The sequence below is a fragment of the Natrix helvetica genome (genome assembly GCF_964273705.1).
Source record: "Natrix helvetica genome assembly, chromosome: 1".
In the NCBI taxonomy this organism is placed as follows: Eukaryota; Metazoa; Chordata; class Lepidosauria; order Squamata; family Natricidae; genus Natrix; species Natrix helvetica.
In genome coordinates, this window is record NC_138548.1 from 41,543,391 (window position 1) to 41,570,979 (window position 27,589).

Below are 27,589 nucleotides of genomic sequence, written 5' to 3' on the forward strand. Positions count from 1 at the left end.
TTTAGACAGCGCAGTTCCCGTCCAGGGAAAGGGGAAAGCTGCCGCACAATCGCTAGCGCGTTTGTCCCAATTCGCATTCACCGTCTATTATGGAAGCGATGTGGATCTTTTGCCAACTCTTGCTGGCTGTGCCGCTTTTGCTGTTGGGCCTCTACTGTTGCTACATTAAAGTAGTTCATATAAAGTACGATTACATCCCCGGCGCCCCAAGGGCGAGGTAAGAGCAGCTGCGGACGGCAGGGTTGATACTCGCTCAGCTCCCTGAACCTTCCCCAAGGCTTTGAAATTTACTCCTCCGTCTACGAGTTCGGGAAGGCAGACTCCCCCCCCCCTCGGTGGATCGGCTAGCTGACAGCCCGTAGTCGGCTGCTGTAATTCAAGAGTTGCGCGCTGTGCACTACCATCACGTCGATCGCTGAAAACAGTAGCAGAGTTGGAAGGGTCTTTGGAGCTCATCTAGTCCAACCCCCTGTTCACGCAGGACACAAGTACTAGGGATTCGAACCGCCGAACTGCCGACCTTTCTGATCGACAGGTTCAGTGTCTTAGCCACTGAGCTTGTCTTGATATTCTGTGAGCCTTGATACTTGGTTTTTTTCTGGCAGACGTTTTACTACCCAAATAGTGGAACGGCTTTCCTTTTTATTGGAGGCTTTTAAGAAGAGTCTGGGCAGCCACTTGTCTAAAACGGTATAGGGTCCCCTGTCTGAGCAGAGGGTTGGACTAGAAGATCTCTAAGGTCCCTTCCAATTCTGTTGTCCCAAAGGTGCTTTTTCAGGAGACAACTGCACTTTCTTGCCCCCCCCCCCCCTTTGAACATGTTTCTTTATCCAAGGAGCTTCTTCAGCTCTGACTGGATGGTAGGAAATGGAAGGATTCAGTCATCCAATCAGAACTGCTTGGATGAGAAGCAAAACATTTCAAAGGAAAAAAAAACAAACAAATAAGAAAGTCCCGTTGCTTCCTTAAAAACATCTTTGGGAAACCTTAATTGAGAATCTCTGCAGACTTTCCAACTCTGATACTCTATTATTATTATTTTATTATAATCTAGTGCAGTATGACTCTAGCCACTACTATTGATGGTGCTACCTGGTTTGGGTAATAAAACATCTGCAAGAAAACCTCAGAGAGCATCAAAGACCCCTCATTTCAACCATGAGCTATGAATATTCTCCTTTAATGAAAATCCAGAAGCAAAATCCATCCGCATCACTTCCCTCTGAATCTTTATGGTCTCCCTACAGGAGCAGCCCTTGCAGGGTATTCAGAAAAGTTACCCTATTTCCACACTCCACGCATTTCTCCCACTTTTTTTTTTCTTTTGCACATTTTGATAACCAACATTCGTCTGCTAGCAGATGTTATAGCCTGGCCTCAAATGTGCAGAAGTATTCATTCATGTACAAAATCAGAGTATATTTTCAGATTGTTTCACCCTGCTTTTTGCTTTGTGGACGATCATTTTTAGTCTTATATTATGACATAAAGCAGAGCCAGTTTGGTGTAGGTGTTAAAGAAACTGGAGACTGAGTTCTCACCCACCTCAGGCACAAAGTCAGCCGAATAGTCTTGAGCCTGTCAGTCTCTTTCAGCTGTTAAGAAGGAGGCCAGGACAAGCCACTTCCGAAATCTTGCCAAGAAAACTGTTCAGTTGCCAAGAAGACTGGCCAGCAGGTCTTCGCGGGCTCCAGAGTATCAGAAAACGGCCTGAAAAAATGGGCAAAAATGCCAAAAAACAAGCATGTGCGTGCTGGCCAGCTGGCCTTTGGATTTCCGGTGCTCTGACATGCATACGCGCATTCCGGTTTGGGCTCTTGGCGCCGAAAAGGTTTGCCTGCGCAAGGAAAATACATGAAGGAAAAATAAGACAATTGCATACTTATTTTAATCACTTTTTTTTGTTTGGAAGCTTTCACTATAACCCACTGGATTTTTTTCCCCCTGATAAAAGCTTCTATTTCACCTTTTACTCTTCTGGTCAGAAACAACTTCCAGAATCCATATGGTAACTTCTTTGTTTAAAACACCGTGGCATGGACCTCTCCAGACAAATCTGGTAGTTGGGTGTTTTTAAATTCAAGCAGCAAGGAATTTGTTGGAGTTGGAACTGGTCAACCAAAAAACAAGAGCCATCACCATTTACATCATTAGATTATGAAGTGATTCATAAGCAGCATATTTTAGGAACTGGTTTGATCTATTTCTTTAGCAAACTAGTTACCTATTAAGCACCGTTGTTTGGTGACAGAACCCATTTCTTGTATTCTTTCTTGACTTCTGGGGATGGCATGCATCTTCATGTGCTCTAACATGGGCTGTATTGTTTGCATTTTTCTACGTTCTTTCTCCCGGGGCTCCTCCTCCCCATGTAAATCTGCTTGCCTGCAGTTCCATCTCTTTCTGTGGAAAAAAAATTGTACCATGTCTGTCTTTTTATGCATTTTACTGTGAAATAGCTTTATGGAGCTCAATAACAATCTCCATTCTGTCCTTCCTTCTCTCGCAGTATTTTCTGCTTTGATTGCAATGTATACATTTAAAACCTTGGCTTCCCCCCCCCCCCCATATATTACAGTTTTTTCTTTGGTCACTTGCCAATCTTGTGGAATATGTGGAAAAACGAGAAAGTGATTCATGATCTCTTTCTAAACTGGTAAGTTTTTTGAAAAAAAATCACATCACTTGAAATTATTTTATTATTTTTATATTGTTTTGAATTACACTAATTGAGATCTATGCTGCTTCTTCATAGATCTCAATTACCTGGATTTTGAGTTCTAAGCCTCCATTTGGATTTGTTAAGTATTTTAAACCTACATTTATAAAAATAGTAATTTAGAAAAACCATAATCAATAATTATCTGATAAAATGAAATACAGGTAGTCCTCAACTTACAATTCATTTTGTGACCGTTTGAAGTTACAACGGCACTGAAAAAAAGTGACTTATGACTGTTTTTCACACAACCGTTGCAGCATCCCGATGGTCATGTGATCAAAATTCAGACCCTTGGCTTACTTATATTTATGACAGTTGCAGTGTCCTGGGGTCATGTGACCTTCTGACAAGCAAAACCAATAGGGAAGCCAGATTCACTTAACAACTGTGATACCAAATTAATCACTGTAGTGATTCAATTAACAACTGTAGCAAGAAAGGTTGTATAATGGAGCAAAACTCACTTAACAACTGTATTGCTTAACAATACACATTTTGGGCTCAGTTGTAGACGTAAGTTGAGGACTACCAGTACTAATAAAAAATATCCTGGGATTCGACTGGAAGTTCCTCAGCGAGACAGACGGGAGAGGTGAGAGCTCTGAAGAGCCTCACATGAACTCTGTCTGACAAACCAATGTCGAAATCCTTTTGGATTGGGGGGGGGGGGGAGTGAAGAAAGGGCAGCGTCTCATCAGACCCAGAGGGAGTGCAACAGGTCCCTTGTAGGTTGGAGATTTGCCCTCTGAATCAGCGTCGGGGGAGGCAGCATGGCAACATGGCTGCACAAGAAGCTGCTGGCTTCTGGCCAAAGCATCTGAGCAGGAGCGTGCAGGAGATGGGATGTAAAGCCTGGTAAGAAGATTTAATTAACCAACAGACATAAATCAGAATTTGGAAAAGGCAAAGAACCTTGTGAATATAAATAATATTGATGGACAGATCGGGATTTTGGCAGAAAGAAAGAAGGGGGGAAATTGAGGTTTAAACCACAAGCCCAAAAAGAACTACTTGCTTTAAACAATTTGGAGACAGAAAGGAGAAAACAGAGAAGTGACCAACCCATTCAAACACAAACTTTGAAATTGGATTTGGATTTGAAAAGATTGTGTCTTTAAAACAGATTAACTGACAATTGTGATAAATCAGAATTTTACAAAGGAATGGAAGAAGGATTGTTATTTAAAGACAATTAAGGGTAAGCTAAGTTAAGATATGGAAAAATGGAAGGGGAATATGAAATATACTTATAATGGAAAATTATTGAGATTATAAAGACAGAACTACAAATTTGGGGTGTGTAATGATGTATAACTATCTAAATATAATGATAAGAACAGCTGGGAATCGTAACCAGGTCTATATCCCGGCCAAAAATAGGTTGGGGTGGGTGGGTTAAGAATATAACTATTATATATGTATACTTTTTTTTCTTCTTTCAAAAAAGAAGGAGGAGGATATATGTTAAAATTAAAGACACATATTGAAATGGAATTATAAATACCATCAATATAAAATGGAGCTCGTTCAGAGGCTGAAATATACCAAGTAAATGAGATGAAGAGTGTGAAGTAGAGGAGAGAGGTAAGGGAAGAAGAAAGGGTTAGGAGAGAGGGGGGTGAATAGGAGGAGAGAAAGAAGGAGTGGAAAGGGTAGAGAGGAGAAGGAGAGAGGAAGGGGAAGTAGAGAAGAGACAGATGACAGAGGGAAGAAAGGAGGTAAGGAGGAGGAGGAAAGAGGGAGTAGAAAGTGATGGATAGGGTATAAATATGGTGTATGGAGAGCAGAAGAGCCAATAATAGTTTTTGGGGGTTGATGGTAAGACAAATTGATGTAAACATTTAACAATATAATATAATGCTGGTTATGTAACAGTATACATGTGGTTATTTGTTATGAAAATGAAAAAATAAAAAACTTTTTTTTTTTAAAAAATCATCCTTAAAGAAATTGTCATCCTTCAAGAAACAATACTTGAATGTGATGTAATTTAGTGTTTCAGGATTTATAAATGTATAAATACTAAAAAATCTTTTTGCTAACTAACATTTTTTGCATTCATAGGGCTGAGAAATATGGACCAGTTGTACGTTTTAATGCTTTTCACAGAGTCGCATTACTAATATTAAGTCCTGAAGGAGTGAAGGTATGTGAAAGTTGAGCATTCTTTTGCAGTTTGCTTCAAAACTGATGTGACAGGTATAAGTACTCTGCAGTCAGGGTTGTTACTGTTAATTGAATCCCAAGTTAGGCGAGGCAAATTCCTGACAGCTTCTCATAACCAAAGTCAGTAAGTGAGAGTTCCATAGAGTGTGCAAGAGATGTAGTTTGGAAGGAGCAGCAAGAGTGCAGGTGGTGCAGGAGTGATGTGAGGGTCAGAGAGGTACTGAGAGTTTAAGGCTTATACAAAAGGCATGAGGGAGGCTGTTCAAGGGTGTGAGGAAGAGACCGAAAGGGTTGAAGAAGATGGAAGGCAGTCTGTGAAGGTGTACCAGAGGCTCAGGGTTTGTGGGTGTGGGTCGGGAAAAGTGTGAGGGAAGTGTGGATAAGGCCACGGTGAGTGCAAGGGAGTGCATGAGAGGCACTGCTTGTGGAGGGTGCATGAGGATTTGAGAGGGATATATATGTGGGGGGGGGGGATCTAGCAGTGAAGCTCTCACCTCACAATCAGGAAGCTGTGAGTTCAATCCTAGGTAGAGGCAGATATTTATCTGGGCACAATGAGAATATAACTGCTGGACAAAACTCCACATTGGCTACAGGAAGGCCATATGGCCAGTAAACATTCTGCTAGCTCTATTCTGTTGCCCACACTCAGTAAAGGACTTATCAGAAGAATTTAATTTTAGGAATACCTGATGTCACCACAGTATTCAAAGGACCCAAGGATATATAACCGACTTTTCAATGTGTTTGGTGAAAGGTAAGCTAAAGCAAAATTATATATGACATTAAAATGCATTAATGGTCGATCAGGAAAATCTTCTAATGCCCAAGATTGCTCTGTCAATACATTTTACCTATAGCAAAAGTCTTCAATAAAAATTATTTAAATTGGAATTACTATTTAATCTCAATGTGAATTACTGAAGTAAATTATATTGATGAAAAACAAATTCTGAAGTGCTGGTTTACCTGGGAAATTTCACCCAACAATAAGGTGAAACCAAGGCCCTGAGCAGGCAGACTAAGGCATCTAAATATTAGATCAATAAGGTACTATAGAAGATTGCCATGGTCAGCAGCATTCAAAATTGTGAACTTATTTCTGTTGACTCAATAAAATGTATTCATCTCTTATTTTCCAGTGAAAGTTTTGTACTGTATGTATTGTCCATCAAGAATCGTTCTGTTCCTGACTTGAAATGAAATAAGATAAAGATCTTTTATCTTTATTCATGTTATTGTAATTTCTTTGATTGGTTGTTGTGAGCCACCCTTAGTCATTAAGAGTTGAGCAGCATACGAGTTTAATAAATGATTTCCATTGATACCCACTACCACCAAATTTCAATTATTACTATGGCTTCCACAATGTTAGTTTGTGTTGTGACCAGCTGGCGGCCAGTGAAGCTGGCAGCAGAGTCGGACAGTGAGGAAGTTGTGGAGGAACATGGGCCAGTCCTTGGGGCTGAGGAAAGCTCTGTGTCGGAGGCAGAGAGGGAGTTAGACAGCAGTGAGGCAGAGGAACAGCTGGAGCCTGCGCAGAGCTGCCAGAAGACAAGAATAACCAAGAAAGTAGAGTCGACTTGGGAATAAAGCCACACCTTGGAGGTGATTGGCCCTTCCCATAGGAAACAAAAGAGGAGTGAACGGGGAGGGGGCTTTTGCAGGAAACAATTTGTTTGTTTGGTCGTTTCAAGAGTGGAAAGTTCTGTTTGTGATTAAGTGTTGTACCAAGTGTTGCCTTGCCCTGCATTTCGAAACTAGTTATCTGACAGGTCTCCGAGCGAGATAAGGTTTGTGTTAATAAATATTCCTCTGAAAGACTGTTTGCTAAGCCTTGCTGACTGTGAATGAAAAGAATTCACAGTCGTGTAAATTAAAGAGGTTTTGACGGGACCCAGACTCTGCTTCATGTTTTTAAGGAGGCCTAGGTCAGAACAATTTGCCAGATTATGCTTGAGAAGAAGCCAGCATGTAGGAAGGAAATTAAACTCCTTGGCATCCCCTTTTTTCCCCAAACATGATTTTGTGGGCAGAATAGGTTATTGAAAGTGGCTGAAAAGCACTACTTACAAGATTATTTTTTCCTCTACTTTTTCAGATTTTTAGGGAATGGCTTGGAAACCGATCTTGACTACAATCATTGGCACAAACAGCGAAAAATTATGGACCCAGCATTCAGTCGAAAGTAAGGGGGGAAATGTCTTGGAATAGGTTGATATTTTTTAAGAGATGTCATTTCAAATAGAATTAATCACTGTACATAATTCTGGCTAGAGAATTCTTTTATTCTCATATTGTATTCCTCTGTTCCTGTATGATTAAATCTATATGAATATTCAAATACATAAATGTTGTAGGAGGGTAGATAAGATGGGAGATATTCGTATATTACCGTGTTTCCCCGAAAATACAACCTGTCCCGAAACTAAACCCATGCCACATTTTTCGCGTGGGCAAAAATATAAGCCCACCCCCGAAAATAAACCCCCCCTTCGGCCAGGCAGAGCACCGCTCACTGACCTAGCGTTATTCCGAAAGCGCCAAGTCACAGGAGCCGGGGGGGAGCACTCACGTTGCTTGCCGCCTTCGGGATACCGCTAGGTTGGGGAGTGGCGTTCTGCCTGGCCGAAGGGGAGAGTTGCCGGGCGGCTGCTCCCTTGTGAACTGGCTCCCGAAGAGCCGGGCACAGCCTCAGCGGCGAAGCAGCCATGAGGTAACCATGCTCACGAGCAGCCGCCCGGCAAATCCCCTCTCCAGCTGGAAAGAGCGCCATTCACTGACCTAGGGGGTAATCCCTAAGGTGCCAAGCCATGTGGCGCTCTGCCCGCCCTCCAGCTCCCGCGGCTTTGTACATTCGGGATACCCCCTAGGTCAGTGCATGGAGCTCTGCCCAGCTGGAGAAGTGGGTTGCGCGAGCGCCTGTTCCGCCTGCAGCTTCACCAAGCACTTGCACAGCTCTCCCAGGCCACCGCCGCTGGCTGCTGCTGCCCGCCACCGCCCGCCGCCGCCCCGTTCCGCTCTGCGCATAACTTCCAAATCCAAAAATCGGGGCCGAGTGTTCTAGCATCGGCCGCTCTAGGACTGCTCTCTATGGTGGGCCGGCTGCTGGAAGACACTGTCCGGAAGACTCTCTGTCCGGCAGCCAGCCCACCATAGAGAGCACTCCTAGAGCGGCCGATGCTAGAACACTCGGCCCCGATTTTTGGATTTGGAAGTTATGCGCGGAGCGGAACAGGGCGGCGGCGGGCGGTGGTGGGCAGCAGCAGCCAGCGGCGGTGGGCTGGGAGAGCTGCGCAAGTGCTCGGTGAAGCTGCAGGCAGAACAGGCTCTCGCGCAACCCACTTCTCCAGCCGGGCAGAGCTCCATGCACTGACCTAGGGGGTATCCCGAATGTGCAAAGCTGCGGGAGCTGGAGGGTGGGCAGAGCACCACATGGCTTGGCACCTTAGGGATTATCCCCTAGGTCAGTGAATGGCGCTCTTTCCAGCTGGAGAGGGGATTTGCCGGGCGGCTGCTCGTGAGCATGGTTACCTCATGGCTGCTTCGCCGCTGAGGCTGTGCCCGGCTCTTCGGGAGCCAGTTCACAAGGGAGCAGCCGCCCGGCAGCCCCAAAACAATAAACCCTCCCTGATAATAAACCTAAGGGCATATTTCATGGGGCAAAAGAAAATAAGCCCCTGGCGTATTTTCGGGGAAACGCGGTAGTTTATTTATTTAATGGACACAAGGATATCCTTGTGTCCTTTATTAAATAAACTTGCAATACATGCGTCTCTGGAGATTCTCAGTCATTCAGGGCATGGTTGTCCCAAAGGTGTTTTTTTCAAGAAGCAACTGAACTTTCTGGTTTTTCTTTGAAGACGTTTCACTTCTCATCCAAGAAGCTTCCTCAGCTCTTCAAAACCTCTTCAAAGAAAACCCAAAAAGTCCAATTGCGTCTTCAAAAAAACACCTTTGGAGTATATGTGTAATTATAGTGTACATTATGTCTAACGGGTTGTATTGTAGTATCTCTCTTCACTTGAGTTATAAATCTATCTTTCTGTACACAAAAAAGCTCTTTTGAAAGCAACATATCTTTCATTGCACAGTTACTTGATTGGTTTTATGGAGACCTTTAATGACCAAGCAGAAGACCTCATGAAAGTGCTGAATGAAAAAGCAGATGGAGAGATTGAAGTGGATATGATGAGCCTGTTCAGACGGTTGACCCTGGACATCATTGCAAAGGCAAATGAATTCCTTTTTCCCAGTAAAATAAGAAAATATCTCTAATGCATAGGCCAGTACATGGCCATAATCAAAAGCTTCACAATATGGTTGTGATAATATGGTTCACAAAAAAACAAAGGGCTGGGGAAGATTCATGTTTTACCTTGCTAGGTAGTTTTATCTGAATGCAGCTTTGCAATTGGTTACAAATAGCTAGCATCTGGTAAGGTAAGCACTGTTTACAAAAATGCATGCCATATACATAGAGCTTGTTTTTTCTATATCTTTTGCTTAGTTGCAGAGTTTTACATTACTGTATTGAACTATTGCTGTCTAAGGTTGCTATTCTCAGAAGCAAGCAACTATAAACAAAGATGTCTCATCCTGCTCATTTTTCTCAATATTATCAGGTGGCATTTGGCCTGGAACTAAACACTCTACACTGTGACCAAACACCTTTTCCTCATGCATTTGCCATGGTCATGAAGGGGGTGAGCAAGGCACGAAATCCATTTTTCCAGGTCAGTACAAACTTTTCTCTTCACCTTTTCAAAGCTGTCTTGTTGTTGATCAAATGTAGATGTGGCCTTCACTCAATATTTTGGCCTTTACATGTCCACAATGCAAACACCATAAGTCTCCAATCAGAAATTCCATCAGTGAGAGCCAAGAAATACTGTTCTCTATTTTGCTAGAGCAGGTTGTTTTCATCAGTTCCTTGCTGAATGGTGAAGCTGATATTCTATGCCAGGGGTGTCCAAACTTTTTGCAAGGAGGGCCAGATTTGGTGAGGTGAAAATGTGTGGGGCCGATCATTCAGCCTGACATTCTTTGAACCCTTAACATTAAATGCGAATTAACTACCATATTTTTTCGGAGTATAAGACGCACCAAGATTTTGAAGAGGCAAATTTAAAAAAAAAGTTTTTGCACTCTCCCAAAAATGGCCCATTTTTCACGAAAATGGGCCTTTTTTTTTAAAAGAGCATGAATAGCTTTTAAGAGGCTTCTAGAGTGCTCCTGGGGGCTAAGGGGGGCAAAGTTGAGCAAAAAATGGCCCATTTTTTGCTCATTTATGCCCTCCACAGCCCCCAGGAGCACTCTGAAAACCTCCTAAAGGCTATGCGCAGCCATTTTGGTGAAGGGGGCAGTTTTGGGAGGCAAAAAATGCTGTATTCAGTGTATAAGATGCACCCAGATTTTTAGCCTCTTTTTTGAGGGGAAAAAGATGCATCTTTATACTTCGAAAAATATGGTATTTTATGAAAGACTAAACAAATAACTCCAGTGGGGAGAAGAGGCTGCGGGCCGCTTGAAATTTGAAAAAGGGCCACATTTGGCCCCTGGGCCGCACTTTGGACATGCCTGCTCTATGCAATTACCATATTTTTCAGAGTATAAGACACACCTTTTTCCCTCAAAAAAGAGGGTGAAAATCTGGGTGCGTCTTATACACTGAATACAGCATTTTTAGCCTCCCGAAACCCTGCCCCCTTCACAAAAATGGATGTGCAGAGTGTTTGGAAGGCCTGCAAAGTGCTCCTGTGGGCTGGGGAGGGCAAAAACGAGCAAAAAGGGGCTGTTATTTTGCTTGTTTTTTCCTCAGCCCCCAGGAGCAGTCTACAAGCCTCCTAAAGGCTATGTGTGCCCTTTTTGTTGGCAAAAAATGGGCCTGTTTTTGTGAAAAAGGGCCATTTTTTGCTTGTTTTTGCCCTCCCCCCCACCAGCCCCAGGAGCAGGCCTCTCAAACTCTCTGCATGCTCTGTTTTTCACAAAAAATGAGGCATACAGACAGTTTGGGAGATCTGCAGAGTGCAAAAACTTTTTTTTTAAATTTACCTCCTCAAAATCTTCTTGTGTCTTATACTCCAGCGCGTCTTATACTCTGAAAAATACCCTATATTACCAGTCCTGTTACACCAAGTGTTGGCTTTGCTGGCTAGAGAGACACATCTGGGAGGTGCCACCTTGGAGAAATTAGGCTAGCTGCACTGTAGTAAAAATGGAGAACAAAATTTGTTAAGTTCATGATTGAAGATATATAATTAAAAATAGCAGTCTTCCAATATTTCAGGGGCTGCCACAGAGGGAATTATTATTCAAACCATTCTCCAAACTACCTGAGGGCCAGATAACAAGTAATGTTTGGAATTTATCAAAGAAAGATCCAACCTAGAACTAAGGAGAAATTTCTTCACAGAACAATTAAATCAGTGGAACGGCTTGCCTTCAGAACCTGTGGGTGCTCCGTCACTGGAGATTTTAAAGAAGAAATTGAATAGCCATTTGTCCACAGTGATATAGGGTCTTCTACTTGAGCAGAGGGTTGGACTAGATGATCTGAAAGGTCCCTTCCCTGTTATACTGTTACTGTAAGTGTGTGCTTTTGTATTTATGGAGTAAGAGAGGATATGATATCAGAACTGCAGGGGAGGCAGTTGTGGTATAAGGTGAAGGAGAGTTCACAAACTAAGAAAAAGTTTTATTCTGATCTAGCAACAAGCACATTGTAGCTCAAACATTTGGCCAGTATTTTGGGGTGAATTGCGGTCTGATTGATTGATTATGTCCTATCAAGTTATTGCTGATTCTTAATGATCATATAGAAAGATTGTGATGATGTTCCTGAGTTAGTCTTTCAGTTCTTCCAATGATGCCCCCCATCAGCACTGTAATTGTGTCTATTAACTTTGATGCTGGTCCTCCTTTTCTTCCCTTTCCTTTTCCCAGATTTATAGCCTTCCCAAGAGAGCTACATTTTTGCATAATGAGGATCTGGCTGGACTGGAAATGTATCTAAATTAATTATGTGTGATTGGTCCAGACACAGACTATCTGATGTATGCACAAAATAGTTTGCACCCTGAATGCTTTGGACATATCTAATAAGAAACAAAGAATGGGAAAACAAGAGTGTAGAAAATTGTGCACAGGAAGCATTTATACGTCCAGGTCTACAAATTCCCAACCTATATTAAAATTAAGTAATTATAAAGTTCTGTAATGCAGGCACTATTTCTGACTAGGTAATATTTTGTGGGAATTGTCTGTTTTTCCTTAACTAGAATTTAACCATGTATTTAGACTTTAGCAATCACAATTCATGTTGACAGTCTCTTAATAATAATGTTAAAGAATGCCCTCTTTCTTACGATGATGTTTGTTATTTGCTTAGTATCTGCCGAGGAATAGAAAAGAGTTACAGGAGATTCGTGAAAGTGTCAGATTGCTACGTCGCACTGGAAAGGAGTGTATCACACAAAGGCGGAAGGCCATCCAGAATGATGAACCTGTCCCATTAGATATTCTCACCCAAATATTGAAGAGTGCAGGTAGACAATTGTTTTCTGGAAGAAGATTAATAACTATGCATTTGTCACTTTGATTAGATTAATATTTGATAGTAATTTCAATTTTCTAGAGAAAGCCGCAATGCATTGGGTTCACATTCTATCTAGAAGCTTACAGGTGCCGCGCCCAGGCTCCCAAACAATACCTCTTTGGAAGAAACTCATTTTATGGATGGATTATACCATGAGAATTTCTTCTTTGAAAGACAATTAACTAGTAGCAGAAAACCTGACATCCAGGAAAAGCAGCTAAATTCACTAAGTGAGCCAAACAACAATGTTCGGACCAAAGGAAAGTTATAAAGAAAATTCAAAATGCATGATTGGGGAGATCACGTAAACAAGCAAACCAGCTGAGTATGAGGAACAAACAGGGTGAATTAGAAATTCAAGTAAATGAGGGTAGATATGATATTTCTGCCATTACGGAAACTTGGTGGGATGAAACCCACAAATGGAACATACAACTAGGTGACTTGTTTTTTACTCTCCCCAGCCTCCCAAGGCTTTCCTGAAGGCTGGGGAGGGCGAAAAACAGCCCCAACAGACCAACCAGTAGTTCGGGAACAAACTTCCAGTTTGCCCATTGGGCCTGTTTTTTGCCTTCCCCAGCCTCCGAAGCTTTCCTGAAGCCTAGGGAGGAGGATGATGGCCTCCCCTGGACCTCCGAAAAGCCAAAAATCAGCTGGCCAGCATGTGCATTTGTGCCAGAGCTGACGACTGGCGTGCCAGCAAATATGGCTCCCCGTGTCACGGCTTTAGGAGAAGGGGGGGGGGAACCCTATTATATACTTTCTCAGTTTTTCATACATTCATGGGAATAGAGAGATCTACTGTTTTGCTTAGTGCAGAATTGTTTACATACTTGCTACTTTTCCAACTTTACAATACATGAATGTTTCTGTCGCAAAAGTTGAACAGATCTGTTGGCGTCAGTTTTTGGTCGGTTGATGGTTGCTGGAGGCTGGCTCAAGCAGCCAAACATTTAGTTGTGCCTCCAATTCAGTCGCAGGGTGATTTGGTGAAACAAAATCACATGGTGAAACATTCACGGATTTAAATATATGTACGTTCCGAAGGAAGAAATTTGAAAAAAGCAGGATGCTGCAAGAAGAAAGATGGAAAGGTAGCAGCACAATAGCTGGCACAAGAGATCATCACCATTTTGTGCCAGTTGATTCGAATATGATTTCTGTCAGCAAGTTTCCGCGTCACCTCGATGAATCCGATTATCTAGACCCACGCCAGTCTGGCTTCCGACCCGGGCACAGCACTGAGACAGCCTTGGTCGCGTTGGTTGATGATCTCTGGAGGGCCAGAGATAGAGGTTGTTCCTCTATCCTGGTCCTATTAGATCTCTCAGCGGCTTTTGATACCATCGACCATGGTATCCTTCTGCGCCGGCTGGAGGGGATGGGAGTCGGAGGCACCGTGTTACGGTGGTTCGACTCTTACCTCTCCGGCCGGATGCAATATGTGTTGACAGGGGGGCAGAGATCGACCCCGAGGCCACTCTCTTGTGGGGTGCCGCAGGGGTCGGTTCTCTCGTCCCTTCTGTTCAATGCATACGTAAAGCCGCTGGGCGAGATCATCCGTGGTTTTGGGGTTGAATACCATCTGTACGCTGATGATACGCAGCTGTACATTTCAACCTCAAACCACCCCAACGAGGCTGTTGCAGTGATGTCCCGGTGTCTGGAAGCCGTCGGGGTCTGGATGGGGGACAACAGACTCAAACTCAACCCTTCCAAGACTGAGTGGCTGTGGCTTCCGGCACCTCGGTTCAGCCAGCTGACTCCATCGCTGGCCATAGGGGACGAGCTACTGCCCCCTGTGGAACGGGCGCGCAATTTGGGCGTCCTCCTAGATGCCCGGCTGTCAATGGATGACCATGTGGCAGCCGTGGCAAGGGGGACGTTCCACCAAGTTCGCCTGGTGCGCCAATTGCGCCCCCTGCTGGACCGGGATGCCCTACGCACGGTCACTCATGCGCTGGTGACGTCTCGCCTAGATTACTGTAATGCTCTCTACATGGGGCTTCCCTTGGGACGCGCCCGGAGACTGCAGCTAGTCCAGAACGCGGCCGCGCGGGTTATCATGGGGAGGTCTAGATACTCCCACGTAACACCGCTCCTGCGCGAGCTGCACTGGCTACCTGTGGTTTTTCGGGTGCGTTTCAAGGTCCTGATTACTATCTTTAAAGCGCTCCATGGCTCAGGACCTAGTTACTTGCGGGATCGCATCCTCCCACATACATCCCTGCGGCCAATCCGCTCTCACAGAGAGGGCCTTCTCCAGGTGCCGTCCACTAGGCAATGCCAGCGGGCGGCGCCGAGGAGTAGAGCCTTCTCTCTGATGGGCCCAACCCTCTGGAATGACCTCCCCCCCGACATTAGAACCACCTCGGACTTCCGCTCCTTCCGTCAAAAATTGAAGACTCACCTGTTCCGACTAGCTGGCCTGGCATGATTATAAATGTTACATCTATGAACTCCTGGTAGTATATTCTCATCTGGTTATTTTAAGGGTAATGTTTTAGTTTTAATTGTTTTTAGGGCTTTTAGCCTCATATTTATTTATTCTTCTGTACAGGACTCTTAATTTTAACCTCCTCCACATACATACATACATATATTTATAGCCCTATTTATATTTGTATTTTATCTGTGATTTATTGTGGACTGTACACCGCCCCGAGTCCCTTTTTGGGAGAGGGAGCGGTTTAGAAATGTGAATAAATAATAATAATAATAATAGCAAAGTTTCAAATGACACGATTAACTTTGTGGCCAAAATACCATCGATTCGAATTTAAAATTGGCCGACATATTTCCCGGTTGTTATGTTGCCTGCATTTACGACAAAAAATGGTGTGTAGGCAACATCATGGAAATTTCAATTGAACAAAATAATGCGTTGGTAACATTTATGCATCCGCGAGACTCTGCCCATTCATTTTATTGGCCTGAAAAACAAGATGTTTGTTGGGTTCCAGAACCACATCTTATTTGTATGCTTCCAGTGGCTTCAGTCAGTATCAATTCCTGGAAGCGATGCTAAAGAACATGGCACGTAAATTCAATAATAAATAAGCAATTGTTGGAATTTGGCAGTTCATATGAACAGTATGGACTTCAGCTTGGGAACCATATAAGATACCCATTTTAGGATTGGGAACCTAGGATAAGCTGCCCAATTGTTGGCTTGGGAACTGTACAGATAGCCACACAAGGCTTTTGAACCTAGAGGAAGAAACCAAACTACAGGCTTGGGATCCTGAACCAAGAAACCCACCTGTGGCTGGTATTGCATGGCTGTTGGGCGTGCCCCCTATGGTGATGAGGTTGCTGGGTCAAGGGCATAAACTGGTAGTGACAAAGTCACCAGTAATGATGTCTATATAAAACAAACAAGACGAATGGAGCAGAACAAGTTGTACAACATGGCCAAGATTTGTTTCTCTCAACAAAGTATTTCCAGAGATATTCTGTCTCAAAGTTGCTGAACCCTCAGGGTCACACTGTAGAAGGCTGCCATATGGGGTCAAACAAATGACTATCTCTCCGCAAGTATTGCATCGGAATTAGAATAATAGGAATTAGAATAATAAATAGAACTGGTTTTACGCATTCTTTTAATAGCTCCTTCCTTTTGTTCATCTGATATTTCCTTGAGTAGCCAATTATACTTCCAATAGGTGTTGTATTTTTTAAATGCTGCTAAACTTGTATTGATATTCTTTAACAGTTTTCTTCTTTCCTTTCTTGTCGGTAACAGATCAGGAGGAATCTGATGATGAAAATATGGTAGACAACTTTGTCACCTTTTTTGTGGCAGGTTTGTAAATCTTTTAATTTACAGCTATTCCAATTTAACAAACAAAATGTCTTCCACATGTATTTCAGTACACTGTATATACTTACGAATTGGTGGGAATATGGACAGTAGTTGGTTTGCAAAGTACGCTTTTGATTAGAGGCACTAACTTGAAATAAAATGAGCATGCTTGGGGTAAAACTACTTTGGTTGGGCTTGTGACATCGTGGCCAAAAGAGCAGTACTAGTCTTAATGTAAGCAGAAATGCTGCATGAGACACAGGTTCAACTAGGTTGCTCCACAATGGTCCTATCTTACTAGAAAGCACATAGTGGGAGTTCTTTGCCTTTGAGTCAATTTTTACTCTTAACACAACTTTAACACAATTTTGGGGTTAAGAGATTGTATTATCAATGTCGTAAACTAGCCATTCCTGGCAATAGTGTTGTCACTCCACTGGAAATGTTTTAAGTTGGAGTGCTCTTATAATTTGATTAATTTTAAACTATACCTTTATTTTTTTAGTTAATAAATTGTTATTTTCCATAGGTCACGAGACCACTGCCAATCAATTATCTTTTACTATCATGGAATTAGCACGTCATCCAGAAATAGTTACAAAGTAGGTATGCTGTTGTACTGTTTATTTTTCTGGAATTATATATGATTCTATTTTTTCGCAGACTGAAATTTTTTTTTAAAGGTTTGGAGCCAATTCAGGCTGCCCATTGGGTTGTTTAGAATCCCATACTCCTTTCGTCCTACACATGCTTTGCTTTCTGATCGTTGTGCTTTGTTGAAAATTGATTATATTTGGAAAGACATAGTCTTCATCAGCAACAGAACTATTGGATACATATCTGTGTGGAAGGATGAATTGCCCTGGAACATAAAAAATGTCATGTGAAACTGTTAGTGTTTCTCCCCCCCCCCCCCCTCCCAAGGTCTGATGCCAGGTAGGCATATAAAATTGAATATCCGGGCTACTGTATTTTCAGTGATAGAACAAAAAGTTGGGGGGGGGGGGTAAAACTCCTTAGAATCACCTGCAGTCTGGTATACAGACTTTGAAACTATAAGAAGCCAAATAAGGTAGACAATAAAAAGGGGGATGTATTTATGTTTGGTAACAGGTGAGTGTGTGCACGCGCACTGCATTTGTGTGAGCAGCATGCACGCTTGCCAGCTGTCCACGCAGAACCATCCCCTGTCCCCCTTGCTGGTCTGCAAAGCCAGGAACATTGAGGAACTCTGCTCTAGAGCAGCTAAATCCACAGAAATCGCAGAGCAGAGAGATTGGAGAAGAAGGGGTTCTAAGAGAGCAAGCGGGCACATAATGGGCTGTTTGTATAATGGAGTCAGGGCTGCTGATGCCACCACTTTCCTTTCAATGGGTATCTTTCATTGTGTGCCTTCCATTGCTTACTCTCTTGCAATCCCTGCCCCTTCAGTGAATGTAGATAGAAGCATTGGCTTCTTGCCACTTATGCCAGTGCCAGAAGCAGCATTCCACAAGACCCAACAATGCTGGGCCAGGGCTTAGTCTTCCATACCACCATCACATCAGACTAAGCTGACCCCAGGTTTCTCTCTTGCATATATTCAACAGCTCACACACATACAGACAAGCAGTGTGGGCTACATCCACTCTGGGATAGTACATACTGTGTGTGCGTGTGCGTGTGCGTGTGTGTGTGTGTAACTGCCAATTCCAGGAGACTATAAAGTGATCTTATACACACACACACACACACACACACACACACATGCACGTGCTGCCAACCCCAGCAGAGTATAAAAGTGATTCCTTATATAAAAAAGGAAAAGGTATGTGAATATGTAAATCTGGTTTGTGTATTTTTTGCTTAGTGTATGTACACAGAGTCTTTGACATAAAGCAGGTTATCCTCGTGATCAACCCAATTTTGCCACCTTTTTCGTGATGAATATTAGTTAAGCGTTGCAGTTACAAAGCGACTGCCATGGTCATTTAGTGAACACCACAGTTGTTAAGCAAAGTCCTGGTTTGCTATGGGCACAGTTTTGCCAAAAACCAGAAGCAAATCCGTCATAAAATGTGGCCACATGGCCACGGGAAGCTGCAAGTGGCTGTAAAGGCGTCCCAATTGCCCAGTGCCCACTGGAGGACCCTGACCATCAGAATTTGGAATCTGGATCATAAGTAGTTCCAAGGTAGATCTGTTTGTCTTTGTTCTTATGCATTCCTACCCTCTGACAATCTGCATGGGAGCACAGAACTATGAAGGTAATTAACTATTTTGAACCTTGAAAGGGAGTGGTGGATATGCAGGTATTTACTTATTCACTTGCCTACTTACTGTATGTGTAGACCACCCCAGTCATGAGACTCCAAGCTCTGTACAACAATGAAAACAAATAGTGTCATTATAAATGGCTGCTAGTGTCGTCAAATAAAGCCTTATCCACACATTCACAATTAGTCAGTGGGTTTTGGCTAAACCACGTTTCTTCTGCCCTTGCATTTTAGACTTCAGGCTGAAGTCGATGAAGTTATTGGTGTGAAGAGAGACATTGCCTACCAAGATCTGAGGAAACTGGAATATTTATCACAGGTACACTTGAATAATAAACGTACAGTTAATCCAAGATTTTGACCCCACCTTTCCGTGCTTCTATCCTGATAGTAAGAGTGATAAATTTGTTTCTGAAAGAAATTTGCAAAAATGGCTTTTGGCACCATTAAATGCCATGTCAAAGACATACTGGGATTTTAATGCTGTGAAATCTCTATGAGAACATCTAATCACAAAGTGAAATCTTCTCACCCAGTGCTCACCTTTAAAACAATAAGTACGTTGTTTTTGCTTAGAATGTTAGATATACATTGTAATGGGACATTATTTTTACGATTATGATTATTATTATTTAGATTTAATATAAGTGCCCACTCCAGTGCACTCTGGGCAGCTTATCAAAATATTGTAGTAAAATAAAATAATTAAGAACATTAAAGAAAACAAGACAGCCTGGACTGAAAATAACCATTAAAAGCAAAGCAAGATTATTCCTTCACCCTTAAACACATTTGCCTTAGACCAGGGGTGTCCAAACTTGGGAACTTTAAGACTTGTGGACTTCAACTCCCAGAATTCCCCAGCCAGCCATGCTGGCTGGGGAATTCTGGGAGTTGAAGTCACAAGTCTTAAAGTTCCCAAGTTTGGACACCCCAGCCTTAGACCTAGGACCCCAATTTTCAGGGCTTTATGGAAATCCAGAGAAAGGGCAGTTTATATTTTGGGGTGGGGGATGCTATTCAATATTTACCAGGAGGAACCTAGAGCACACCCACTTCAAATGTATATCATTTAATGTGTGTCTGTAGGATTATGGTTTTAATTATTGCAATTTTGCATGATTCCATTTACTGAATTTTACCTGGCCTTCAGATTACTTTTAGTGAAAAACGGGCAAACAGTTCAGATATATCATCTTCATGCAATATCATACCAACTATTAAAAGCTGGCTCTTACTTGCAGGTCCTCAAAGAAATCCTACGGTTATACCCACCAGTTTCAGGCACTCTGCGCTGGACAGAGAAGAAAAATGTAATTGAAGGAATTGAAATTCCAGCAAACACCACGCTATTTGTGAGTCTGTGCAGTCTTCTGCCATATATTCCACTTAAATGATAAAGAGTAGAAAGCAAATGTTATGAATAGATGATTGGTCAATTGTCCACTAATGTCACAAATTGATTTTACATCTAGATTAGGCTCAAATCCATAGTGTTGGAAGGGAATTTTAGAACATTGAATCCAACTCGTGGCTTACTGAAGGGGTGGTTGTCTAGCCATCTTTGAATACATCTAGTGAAAGGGAAGCTATAACTGCTCTGGAATATTGATGAATTTTCCCCCTCAACATTCACTTGGAATCTCCCTTCCTATAATGCAAATCCATGTTCCACATTCTGTAGAGGACAACCTTGACTTTTTCGTTGTAACTTCCTTTCACAGTGAAGAGTCATAATGGTGCAGTTGTTAGAATGCAGTATTGCAGGCTAGTTCTACTGGCTGCCAGCAGTTTGATTCTGCTCAAGGTTGACTCATCTTTCCATCCTTTCCATCCTTCCGAGGTTGGTAAAATGAGGTCCCAGATTGTTGGGGGCAATATGCTGACTCTGTAAACCGCTTAGGGAGTGCTGCAAAGCACTATGAAGCAGTGTATAAGTCTAAATGTTATTGCTATTGTTTTCAGATTGAATACTACTATGATTTATTTGTGAGTTTATTTATACACACATACATACACAGACAGACAGAGTTTCCAAGGACAAAATAATCACATAATCCTGAAATCAAAGTAGCAGCAAGGATTTGTTTAAGCCTAGCCCAAAGGCAAGCATTAGAAAATCATTAAAATATAGAGGAGGAGCCGAAGTCGCAATGACACAACGTGCGATCTCAATGCTCTGAGATCGCAGTTGACACTTTTGCCACTGGGTGGTCCAAATGGACCTAAACCGTCCCACAGAGACGGTGAACAGGAAGAATACGTCTTGCTGATCTCATGGACATCGCAAAGTCCCTGATCGATCTTTTATGTCTTCAAGCCTGTGACAAAAATCCAGTCATTTGGCTGATGAAGTTGGGGCAGCTCCAAAACGGAAGGTTATGGAAAGAGAGTTTCCAGCTGGTGAGGAATTTTTATCATTTTAAAAGTGACTGCCTATAAAAAACTTAAAATAAATTCAAATTGGGGAACAGAAGAAATAAGCGGCAGAATTAAATTTGGAGTGGTTTTTGACAGTGGGTTATCTTTTTTTAAATGCTATCTTCACGGATGGAATTTATGTAAGACTTTTAAAACGAATGGATTAAACCTTCTTCTATTTTTCTTTTTTTTCATTACCCTTATGGTCTGAAATTTTCCTCTTTCATTACTGTGGGTGTTTTTCTAACTCAATTAAGAATTGGACTTTCTTTTCAACTTGAAATGCAAAAAAGATATTTTTTTAAAAAATTGCAACAGTGTAACAATAACACTGCTACTTCAGAGGCTAGAGTTTTGTGTATTGGAAATGAAACACTTTATTTTCTTTCACTGATTATCTTGGCTTGGCACTTCAAGGTCTCACTGCTTGTTTATAGAGAGTGATAAGAAGAAAAGCACACAGATGTTCCTTTGAAGTATTTCTAACCAGAGAAAGGTGAAAATAAAATGATTATTGTGAATCGATGCTTAATCTTTGTTAAAACCTTCTAAACTAGAATAGCAGTGTTTATTAGCTGGAGATAATGGCGCAATTTCAACAGGAGAAAGAAGTTTTAAGTCTGCGAAAGATATTTTCAGAAATACAGAAATTATCAAATACACGTGAGAGGATAGGGAAGAAGTTGGATGACTTAGTGTATTTAACAGCAAAATATGATGGAGAAGTTGAAGGTATTCATCAAATGGATAAAGTGGCAGTTAAAATCCAAAAAATCGAAGAGGAAAATGAATATAAAGAAATTAAAATTGCTGATATTTATGGTGATTGGTTTGTCTCTGAAAATGGAAAGAGTGGAATACTGAAAGAGGAATTAGATGGAGAGGAAACCTACCCTAGTTGGCAAGATACAGAAGAAGAAAAAATAAAAGAATTTATGGATTTAAAGAGAGAAATTTTATTAGCAATAGTTTTGATAACACCATCGGCAATCAAAGATAAGCTGATTAAGGAAACAGAAGAAGGGCATCAAAATTACATGAGAGATTTTATAAGCAAAGAGTTGCTAAGAGGAGTCCATACAAAGTTGATTAAAGAGATGATTAGAGTAATGATACCACAAATAACAGAAAATATGAGACTGTTTTGCTACTGGAAAGATACAGGTTGATAGATGGAAGAGTATAATTTAATAATAATAATAATAATTTATTAAATTTCTAGACCGCCCCCTCTCCCCAGAGGGACTCGGGGCGGTGTACAGGAATAAATTTAAAAACATACAAACAATCATATACATAGCTAAAAATCAAATAAAAACAACCCCTGTACGAATTTATAAAAATTAAAAACATTAAAAACAGACCCTAAAACCAATCCTAAAAATTTAGAAATAAAACTGAGGTGGGAAAAATGGAATTAGGCCAAGCCGGCTAGCTGGAATAGGTGGGTTTTAAGTTTCTGACGGAAGGAGCGGAGATCCGTAGTCATTCTAATGTGGGGGGGAAGGTCATTCCAGAGGGTCGGGCCCATCATAGAGAAGGCCCTTCCCCTAGGCGTCACCCGCTGGCACAGCCTAGTGGACGGAACCAGAGGAGTCCCTCTCTGTGTGAGCGAATCGGCCGAAGGGATGTATGGGGCAGGATACGATCCCGCAAATAACTAGGTCCTGTGCCATGGAGCGCCTTAAAAATGTTGGTCAACACCTTGAAACGCACCCGAAAAGCCACAGGCAGCCAGTGTAGCCCGCGCAGGAGAGGTGTTACGTGGGAGTAGCCAGAGACTCCCAAGACTGCCCGCGCGGCTGCATTCTGAACCAGCTGCAGCCTTTGGGTGCATCTCAAGGGGAGCCCCATGTAGAGAGCGTTACAGTAGTCTAGCCGGGACGTCAAAAGCGCATGAGTGACTGTGCGAAGGGCGCTCCGGTCCAATAGGGGACGAATTGGCGCACCAGGCGAACCTGGTGGAACGCCCCCCTGGCCACGGCTGTCACATGGTCATCCATGGACAGCCGGGTATCCAGAAGGACGCCCAAATTGCGTACCCGATCCACGGGGGCCAGACGTTCGCCCCCAATGGCCAGTGATGGAGTAAGCTGGTTGAACCGGGGCGCCGGTAGCCACAGCCACTCAGTCTTGGACGGGTTGAGCTTGAGTCTGTTACTTCCCATCCAGATCCGTTTTAATTTAAAACTAGTTAAACTTAGTGAAATTTAGTGATAATAGATATAGTTAAACAAATAATTGATAATGATAATAATGTATACAATGTGCAGTGTCATGATAAACAATAATGGGATATGAATATTGAATGGTACCCATGAAAGGAAGAATAGAAATTCTTTTGGATTATATATAAAGGTTAATAAAGAAGAACTAAGTTAGATATAGTTAAGTTTTGAATATTAGGGGGAAAATGTTATGATACCGGATATAGTTAAATAAAGGAGGGCTAATGATAATAACGTATATATAGGTATGGGTACAACATAAAAAAATTGGATGTAAATTGCAAATAATGATTTGGAAAGAAGGACTAGAAAATTTTGTTATTGAATATTATGGATGTTTAGCTAGAATAGGACATAAAGATTCAGTGTTATTGGAGGAAATAACAGAAATAGAAACAGTAAATGAAATGCCAGTATGTGGTTATGTATTAAATGTTGGTATATTTTATGATGAAGGACATTTAAACAATTATAGTCAAATGAAAATGGAGGTATCATGATGGTAACATGTATAAATATCTGAGTTTAAAATACTTGAGTCAATATGAAGTATGTTTGTTGACTGTGGAAGAGATGCACGTAAGTTTTTTGTAACCAACTGATACACTTTCTACAGTATGTAAAGGAGGATATGTTATGTTTGTCTTGAAAAATAAAAATAAAAACTTTTTTAAAAAAGAAATTCATTAAAATATGAATTTTCCCGTACCTGTGCACAGCCCGAGTTATTTTCAGGTGGCTTTATATTGATCTCTGCCAATGTCCCTCTTCCCTTGACAGTTCAATACCTATATCATGGGACGCATGGATAGATACTTCAAGGATGCTCTGACCTTTGATCCTGATCGATTTAGCAAAGGCAAATCAAGGTGACCTCTGTGTTTAAAATCTTTTAATCTGAATGTTTGAAATGTTGCAAAATTATCAGAAACTTTTGTGTAGAAATCTAATTATTTCTAGAGTCAAGCAGAAAATACCATAAACCTTCTGGAACAAAAGAAAGGATTTTCAAACAGGTTGCTCTAACTTTCTCCAGTAAACATGCCTTTCCTGCATAAGTAATATGAATCGTCATTTGTTTAATGTAATCACTTGATGCTGTCTCCTGGAGCTCGATGAAGCCCTGTCCAGTATATAGGAAGGCACGTACAAGTCTTTGGGAATAGTAGGATCATTTGATGATAATGTGTGCCATTTACACCAAGTGTTCCACATCTAAGTTGGTGAATGACATTGGGACGTGTGCTTTACTACAGCAGTCCCCAATCTTGGCCTGGTGGTGGGGAGGGAGAGGGGTCCCCGGTCACCTGAGCGGCGGGCTGGCACACAGCACACGCATGAGACATGCGTATGCGTCAGGGGTAGGTTCCTGCCAGTTCTAACCTCTTCTATAGAAGAGGTTCCACAAATCTACAGTGCCATTTAGTACCGGTTCCAGCTCCCTCCCCTCTCCCATCTGCACATCATCAGGATGAAGAGCGAGAGGAGGAATTCTGGGAGTTGAAGTCCACAAGCTTTGTCAAGTTTGAACACCCCTGGGGGTTTTTTCCTAAAGGGTTAGGGGTGCAAGGGTCTTGTAACTTGACAGCTTTAAGACTTGCACACTTCAATGCCAGAGTTCCTGAGCCAACATTTTGGTTGCTAAGCAAGAGCGTTGTTAAGTGAGTTTCACCACATTTTACAAGTTGGCCACACCCACCCAGTCACATGACTGCCAAGCCACTCCCAGTTGGTCACGTGGCTGGCAAGCCACTCCCACCCAGTCACATGGCCGGCAAGCCACTCCCACCTGGTCACATGGCCAGCAAGCCACTCCCACAAAACAGGCCACACCTATAGAAGAGGTTCTAAAAAATTTTTAAATCCATCACTGGTATGAGTGCTCAGCTCAACTTGCGCAAGTTGAGCTGTGTGCACATGTACATGTGTGCGGCCTGTTGCAAATAGGCTACAGCCCAGGGGTTGGGAACCCCTCTTTACTAGTTACTAAAGAATTACTGGTGGAAATTAGTTTGGGAGGCCTGCTCATCTCTATAAATTACAAGTAAATATCAGTATTGACAACATTCTGACACATACTGTAGTAATTTCCTGCAACTGAAAATGAGGCTGCTGCTAAAAGCGAGGTAGTAGGTAAAATTAGTTTGCAACCCTAATGACTATGCAGTGCTTTCTTCGAGAAATAAAAAATGTAAATATGATTATCCTCACTTGCGCAGAAAGCAGAAATAATAGTCTTCTTAAAAAATGAAGGGGTGTTCTATAAAACAACATTTGTAAACAGTTGTACTTTCCTTAGATGAATAGCACAACCTAAAAACTTTTCTGCTTCATGTGGTTTCTTCTAGACCTTATTTTTCCTATTTCCCATTTTCGCTGGGACCTCGTTCATGTATTGGACAGTTATTTTCTCAGGTGAGTACGATGCTTGCGTTAAGAATGTCTACTCCAGTACTAGTATTTGTTCCAGTGATGGGATTCAAATTTTTTTACTACCGGTTCTGTGGCCAAGGCTTGGTGGGCGTGGCAGGGGAAGGATACTGCAAAATCCCCATTTCCTCCCAATCAGCTGGGACTCAGGAGGCAGAGAATAGATGGGGGCGGGGCCAGTCAGAAGTAGTATTTACCAGTTCTACGAACTACTCAAACTTTCCGCTACCGGTTCTCCAGAACTGGCCAGAACCTGCTGAATACCACCTCTGATTTGTTCCTTTTAAAAGGGAGGTGGAGAATTTGCATATGCTCCTGATCCATTCTTCCAGTCTCTAGTGCAGGTATCCCCAACCTGTGGGCCATGGTTCACTAGTGGACTGTGAAAGGTTTGCAACCAGGCCATGGAAACAGCCGGCAGGCACGTGCATGCACACACGCATCCTCCCTTGTATGAGCAGCTGGTGAGTGCACGCGCATTCGATTTGTGTGAGCGGCATGCACCTTTGCCAGCCACTGATGCAGTACATTCCCTCTCCGCCCTGCCGGTCTACATAGTCAGAAACATTAAGAAACTCTACTCTAAAACATTTGAATCTACAAAAACGGCAGAGAGATTGGAGAAGAAGGGGTTATAAGAGAGTAAGCAGGCACATAATGGGCTGTTTGTGTAATGGAGTCAGGACTGCTGATGCCACCACTTTCCTTTCAATGTGTGCCTTCCATTGTGTGCCTACTTACTCTCTTGCAATCCCTGCCTCTTCAGTGAATGTAGATAGAAGCATTGGCTTCTTGCTAATTATGCCAGTGCCAGGAGAAGCATTCCACAAAGTGCTGGAGTGGAGAAGCTGAAGTGAAATCATTAGGAGGCAAAGAAAAACTGAAGGTGTAAAACTTACTAGTCATCAATTGTCAGCAGCTGCCAGCCAGATATCCCAGCATTGGGGTGACCATTTCTAGGAAAATGGAGAAAATAAAAGCAGTCACCAATTATGACCATTAAATAAGGACTATAGGTACTGTAGTGTGCTTTCCTTTTCCCCATTCCCCAGGTACCGTATTCCTTTTAAAGAAACAAAGGGAATGTGAATTCCCTTTTTACAACAGGGTTGTAAAAAGTTAAGAGAGACTGTCAATATCTATTTCAATTTTCTGTGAGTCTCAGTCTGTTTTGAATGGACCTAATCATTGAAGCCTGGATTACGGTTATTCTTGGAACCCTATTTCCCCCCCGCCCCCACCCCCAAGTCTCTTCCTCATGACCAGATTAACATGCATCTTTTTGAATTGGGGTTTTAAAATCTTTATATGTAATGAAAAATTATGAAAGAGGTCAAAATCTAAAGAAGTATTTATTTGATAAATAAAAGACTGGAAGATTAGAACAGGCATTGAAATCTGTGGCATTCCAGATATTGATTAAACTCCTTGCAGTCCCCACCAATATGGCCAACGGTAAGATGTTAGAGGAAGCTCTCATCCATGGGCTAATGATTAGTCCCTGAATGAAGAAGTCAAAGTGTGTGTGTGTGTGTGTGTAAAAATATTAAATTTTTCTTCTTCTTCTTCTTTTGCTTTTTTGTTTTCATGCAAGATGGAAGTTAAAGTGCTGATGGCCAAATTTCTGCAGAGGTTTGAATTTCAGCTGGTTCCACCACAGAGCTTTAAAATTCTAGATAGGGGAACTTTGAGGCCACTTGATGGTGTAACATGCAGACTGAAACCACGGCATCATTTTAATTTTTAAAAAGAGGACATGTTGTCATTTATGTTCACAATATCTTTTAAACTGTGATAAAGATCATTTCAAGCAGCAGTTGAAAAGCTGCTTATGATGTTTACATTTGGGTTCACCTGACTACTTTAGATTGTAAAGTATAATCTTTATTGTCATTGTACTTAAATACAACGAAATTGGTAGTAGTTGATTCTCTGTAGCTTGATCATTTATCCAATCCTGTCACT

The 27,589-nt window shown here is 42.0% G+C and overlaps 1 protein-coding gene across 2 annotated transcripts; it reads left to right on the forward strand.

Annotated features, from left to right (window-relative positions):
* On the forward strand, positions 1 to 27,547 carry CYP46A1 (cytochrome P450 family 46 subfamily A member 1). Of its 2 annotated transcripts, XM_081969329.1 has the most exons (15): positions 1 to 217; positions 2,579 to 2,656; positions 4,787 to 4,868; positions 5,572 to 5,645; positions 6,990 to 7,076; positions 8,983 to 9,121; positions 9,514 to 9,624; positions 12,279 to 12,435; positions 16,231 to 16,290; positions 16,820 to 16,892; positions 18,780 to 18,864; positions 19,790 to 19,900; positions 23,975 to 24,063; positions 25,543 to 25,609; positions 27,219 to 27,547. In XM_081969329.1, the coding sequence occupies exons 1-15, from the start codon at positions 90 to 92 to the stop codon at positions 27,369 to 27,371; spliced, it is 1,494 nt and encodes a 497-aa protein (XP_081825455.1). In that variant the 5' UTR covers positions 1 to 89; the 3' UTR covers positions 27,372 to 27,547. The 2 variants fall into 2 exon arrangements, with proteins under 2 accessions (XP_081825455.1, XP_081825456.1); XM_081969330.1 differs by lacking the exon at positions 16,231 to 16,290.
* Positions 27,548 to 27,589: the final 42 nt, after the last annotated feature.

Excerpts from the sequence above, each read along its gene's own strand:
- CYP46A1 (XM_081969329.1), top strand. The coding sequence starts at position 90 with ATGGAAGCGATGTGGATCTTTTGCCAACTCTTGCTGGCTGTGCCGCTT. Across the intron at positions 16,893-18,779 it reads CATCCAGAAATAGTTACAAA|ACTTCAGGCTGAAGTCGATG; the intron begins GTAGGTATGCTG and ends CTTGCATTTTAG. Across the intron at positions 24,064-25,542 it reads TTTAGCAAAGGCAAATCAAG|ACCTTATTTTTCCTATTTCC; the intron begins GTGACCTCTGTG and ends GGTTTCTTCTAG.